General features: G+C 42.6%; 1 protein-coding gene across 1 annotated transcript; it reads right to left on the bottom strand.

The window, feature by feature from the left end:
* Positions 1 to 173: 173 nt before the first annotated feature.
* On the bottom strand, positions 174 to 848 carry TM35_000991030 (putative UDP-Gal or UDP-GlcNAc-dependent glycosyltransferase; the record flags this gene model as incomplete). The annotated part of the gene is made up of 1 exon (XM_029031589.1): positions 174 to 848. A coding segment is annotated over one exon (675 nt), but the record flags the coding sequence as incomplete, so codon positions are not given.

The raw sequence follows: 848 nt of genomic DNA, 5'->3' as shown, positions 1-848 counted from the left end.
CCTTGCGTGCCATGTTCACTCCGTGTCACTACAGATGAAGGGTGAAGAGAGAGGGATGAGGATGTATACAAGGGGGGCAGTGACCCATACACACACACACACACAACACACAGTAGAGCAAAAATGGCAACAGCTTACAATTAGGTAGAAAGTAAACAAAGCTACCATAACCTTCAAGAAACAAAAAGATTGTTAGGACACTTAACAATAAGGGAAAATTTGCTTCCCTGTGTCAAACGTTGCACTATGGGACTATACGTTGTACCATTCCCAAAGTTATCCATTAGAATTGCATACTCGTCTTCTTCCAAATTATGAATGACAACAGACATTGGGTTTATGTTTAATTTGACACTACCCTTCTCAACATGTTCAAACCGACAAATATCATCGGACACAAAAACCAAAGGAGTGTATGGAGAGTCAACTCGCAATACACGGCCCACCATGACATCTTCATTACCCATACTGAGTGATAGAAATTCCTTTTCTCGCTCCTTCTTGTATGGGAGATGTACTAAACGCTTCAATGGCTCGTAAGAGACAAAGTGTTCAGCAACATCCCTAGACAGGGTGTAACACCGCCCAGCAGCAAAAGCGGATATTTCAGTCATATTACCTCGTTCAACGTCAAGCGGAATGGGAACACCCCAATATATTCCTTTTCGTGGTAATAAACGTAAATCAGATAAAAACTGCGGCACACGCATGAAGATGTCATCATCACCCTTTGTAATGTACATGATTCTCGGAAACAAGCGCAGTGCTAGATCAAACCACAGGAATGTTTTGCGGCTCATACCAATCTGAACCTCGTTACCCCAATCACTGCTGCTATGCTCCAGATT

This window comes from Trypanosoma theileri (genome assembly GCF_002087225.1).
Source record: "Trypanosoma theileri isolate Edinburgh chromosome Unknown TM35_Tth_99_V1, whole genome shotgun sequence".
Classification (NCBI taxonomy): domain Eukaryota; phylum Euglenozoa; class Kinetoplastea; order Trypanosomatida; family Trypanosomatidae; genus Trypanosoma; species Trypanosoma theileri.
This window is presented reverse-complemented; position numbering and strand designations above follow the sequence as displayed.